The sequence below is a fragment of the Solanum stenotomum genome, chromosome 12, assembly GCF_019186545.1.
Source record: "Solanum stenotomum isolate F172 chromosome 12, ASM1918654v1, whole genome shotgun sequence".
Lineage (NCBI taxonomy): Eukaryota > Viridiplantae > Streptophyta > Magnoliopsida > Solanales > Solanaceae > Solanum > Solanum stenotomum.
This window is the reverse complement of record NC_064293.1, coordinates 19,596,550-19,600,726: the sequence shown is the minus strand read 5'-3', so window position 1 is coordinate 19,600,726 and position 4,177 is coordinate 19,596,550. Positions and strand designations below refer to the sequence as shown.

General features: G+C 29.8%; 1 protein-coding gene across 1 annotated transcript; it reads left to right on the top strand.

The window, feature by feature from the left end:
• Positions 1 to 996: 996 nt before the first annotated feature.
• Positions 997 to 2,461, top strand: LOC125848279 (aspartic proteinase PCS1-like). Its single transcript, XM_049528122.1, has one exon. The coding sequence runs from the start codon at positions 1,143 to 1,145 to the stop codon at positions 2,421 to 2,423; it is 1,281 nt and encodes a 426-aa protein (XP_049384079.1). The 5' UTR covers positions 997 to 1,142; the 3' UTR covers positions 2,424 to 2,461.
• Positions 2,462 to 4,177: the final 1,716 nt, after the last annotated feature.

Genomic DNA, 4,177 nt, shown 5'->3' with positions numbered 1-4,177 from the left:
AGTTAAGTACATTAATAACTATATTTTTAAATATTATGTACATGAATATATATTTTTATTAATTTTAAAAAAATAAATAAAAAAGATAATTATAATTTCTAGTTTAAGTCTATAATAAATTATTTAATAACCTTAATTTAAAAGATTCTCTTCTATCTTTCAATAAAGTATATCATAAAAAAAAATATCAAATCTTTCTCTCGAACATGTATTCAAATATTTTAACCAATATTTTATAGTATCTACTACAATCAATATATAAATTATTTAGTTTAATATCACTCCTTATTTTCATGTAAAATCATTATTGATAATATTATTATATATAATTTTTATTTGTAATATATGTATGGTATAAACTTCTTATATTATCTAAAATAAATCATGGTATAAACATACCTTATGAAAGTTAGATTATTGATATATTTTTGGCATAAAATTTTGGAATAATTTTTATATGGTGTATATATATGTGTGTGGGGTATATGGTATAAATTTTTTATCCACAATCTAACATGTATTTTTATGGTATAAATATAATTTATAGTAAAGTCAGATTATTATTATATTATATATATAAATTTATGGGAAAATATCTATATTCATGGTACAAATTTATTATATTGAGAGCATTTTTTTAATAGAAAAGAATATTAATTAAATAAATATTTGTAGTCTATTAATGGAAAAAAACTTTTTGAATTTAAAGCATACATATATTTATGGTATATATATGAATGATCGATTCTCATGGTAAATTAAAATATGTTATAGTATAAGGTTATTTATGGTGAATATATGAATGATCGATTCTCATGTATATAAGAAATATGCTATTATGGTTAATATTTATATACCATAATTGATAATGAGTTAATGTTGCCATGTATTTGTAATAGCTAGTTAAAAAATTCCAATTAAATATTTTCTCCTAAAAATAAAAAATTTCATCTCCATCTATATATATAATAATAATTTGCAGAGTTTATCGGTTACTATTGTAGGAAGGGGACACCTTCAACAACTACACTAGAAGAAAACAAAGTTCTGAAAATTCAGTAATGACTGCTCACTAGTGAGAAAGAGCCTCAAACATTCAAAATCCCCTCCAATTACTCTGTTTAATTTATCTTTGTTCTGTTATGGATGACTCTGTTAATCTTCTGCTTCTTCACCTTGTGTTTTCTACCTTATTCATTCAATCAATTGCTACTAAACATTCATTGATTCTTCCTCTCATAGTTAAGAAAACAGCATCTATCTCCTCCCCAAACAGAGTTGCTTTTCATCATAATGTTTCGCTTACTGTCTCTCTTTCTATTGGGTCACCTCCACAACAAGTTGTCATGGTGCTCGATACAGGGAGTGAACTTTCTTGGCTCCATTGTAAAAAAACCCCAATAACACCTTTAATTTTCAACCCGCTTGTTTCTTCTTCATACTCTGCCATCCCCTGTTCTTCACCGACATGCAGAACGAAAACCCGGGATTTTTCCATACCCGTTTCATGTGACCCGAAAAAACTCTGCCATGCTACGCTGTCGTACGCTGACAGTTCTTCCGTTGAGGGTAATTTAGCTACTGAAACTTTCCATATCGATAATTTGAATTTACCCGGTGTTGTATTCGGGTGCATGGATATGAGTTCAAGTTCAAACCCGGAAGATTCAAGGACTACCGGGTTAATAGGAATGAACCGTGGTGGTTTATCTTTCGTTACACAAATGGGTTACCCGAAATTCTCTTATTGTATTTCGGGTCGTGACAGTAACGGCGTTCTCCTATTTGGAGAAGCGAATTTGCCTTGGCTTAAACCAAGGAAGTACACTCCGTTAGTTCAAATGTCAACTCCGTTACCTTATTTTGATCGGGTCGCTTATACGGTTCAGTTGGAAGGAATTAAAGTTGGTGAGACGATTTTACCCTTGCCTAAATCCGTACTCATACCGGATCATACTGGAGCGGGTCAAACGATGGTTGATTCGGGTACTCAATTTACTTATCTACTTGGCCCGGCTTACACCGCGTTAAAAAATGAGTTCATTAAACAAACCAAAGGCGTGTTGAGGGTATTGAACGACCCAAATTTCGTATTCCAAGGGGCGATGGACTTGTGTTACTTAGTTGAATCGACTCGTACGATACTACCGCGGTTGCCACCAGTAACATTGATGTTTCCAGGTGTGGAAATGAGCGTTATGGGTGAAAAATTGCTTTACAAATTAGCAGGGGTAACGAGAGGAAAGGATCAAGTGCATTGTTTTACGATGGGAAATTCAGACTTACTAGGAGTAGCAGCGTACATTATTGGACATCATCACCAGCAAAATTTCTGGATGGAATTTGATCTTGCAAACTCTAGAGTTGGATTAGCTCAAGTTAGTTGTGAATTAGCAGGTCAAAAATTAGGACTAGGCTTATAATTTTAATATTTGTTTATATGTTCTATAGTTAAATTGAGAAGCATGGTAGGACTAGGACTATTGACAAGTTTGGTTTTTTGTTTGTGTTGATGGGAAGAAAGAAAGGACAATCAAAGGTGTGAAAATTGGGAAGTGTGAAAAGATTTTGTCTATTCTCAATTTGTGGGCACCATTACGTTTACAGTACTAGTACTATTTTACTAACTATAGTTTGGCTTCTCGTGAAGCAGCTGGCTTGATATGGGTCATTGAAATATATATTTTATCAATCTATAATTATTTAACGAGTAAACGCTCAATCGACAAATTTTGTTATTTATTTGAACAAAGTGCATAATAAACCAACCTTGTTTAGACCGCAAAGTGCAAACTAAAAAAGAAGAGAGGAAAAAAACAAATTTATAGAGTTGTTGGAAGTTTTGACTTGAAAATGCCAGTTGGCAGGGCCGCCATATTGAACGGCGTTTACACGAAGGTCTCGTCAATTGTCATAAGACCCAGCTGTCAAAGGAGTTTACAATTGTGGTTTGGTTTAGAATGGTCAACTCTTTCATCAAGGCTTATTTTCAAGTTGTTGATAGTCTTGAAAGTATCGATTATATAATTTGAAAAAAAATACATTTTTAAATTGCGCCAAGGATAAAATTGTTTTCAATACATCACTAAGTTTTTATTAAGAGTTTCATATTCCTACAAGAATTTGAAACCACTTGCTCTGTCATGTGACAAATCAGAGTGTATCTAAGTTTAATTAGTCAAGTAAACGGGTGTATTTAAGACTGTCAATAGTTTAGAGACAAAACTAATGATTTGTGTCAAGTTCAATGGTGTTTTCAATACTTCTCTTATATTTTTACTTGTTCAATATCAATTTGACATATTTTTAAATATTTAATTATAAAAATATATTAAAAGAAATTTTACTTAATAGTAAGAATAAAATAGAAATAAAACGTAAATTACTTCTTGATTTTTTAAATCAAATATCTATTTTTTTTTAGAATAATAGACAAGTAAAAATAAACTGAGAAAGTAATATTGTTATATAATTTTCTTTGTCAGTATTTTTATTTTAGGTTGTCAAAAATGTCATGAAATAATTGAATTTTAAATCTTCATTTTATCCTTGTTTTAGATGATTTATCACCATTCACCACAAAATATCTATCTATCTATTTAAATTCTATAGAGAGTCAAGCACTAACAAATAAATTGAAATAGAAAAAAAGAATTACTTTAGGACTGTCATTAAGAAGATTATTCATAAAGTTTATTACTTTCTCATATTTTTTGTTAGATCGAATGATGCACGAATACGTTTTTCCTTATAAACTATGCACCTGCAAAAGAAATGCAGGAAATGTGTAAGAACAACAAAAATGATAAAATATTCCTTCATTTATTTTGGTCCATGATACATCATTTTCGACACATATAATCTTTACGTACATACAACTATGATATGTTTGCTCCAAAATATTAAAAGTAACAATTTTTTTTTTTGGAAAAAGATCGTAAATTTAACATTTTCTTCCATGCCAAATAGTAGTAATCATTTGGCAACATTCACCAACTTCTTTTTTGTTCAATTTCAAATTTTATAATTCAAGTATATTATTGCTCACCAAAACGGTATACAAATTAAAACAAAAAAGAAACGTGCTGAAGTAAACCCTAAATACATCAAACTATGATATATATTTTTCTTTGAAGAACATCCAGTTTATTAATAATGATGATGAGATAATAGCCAA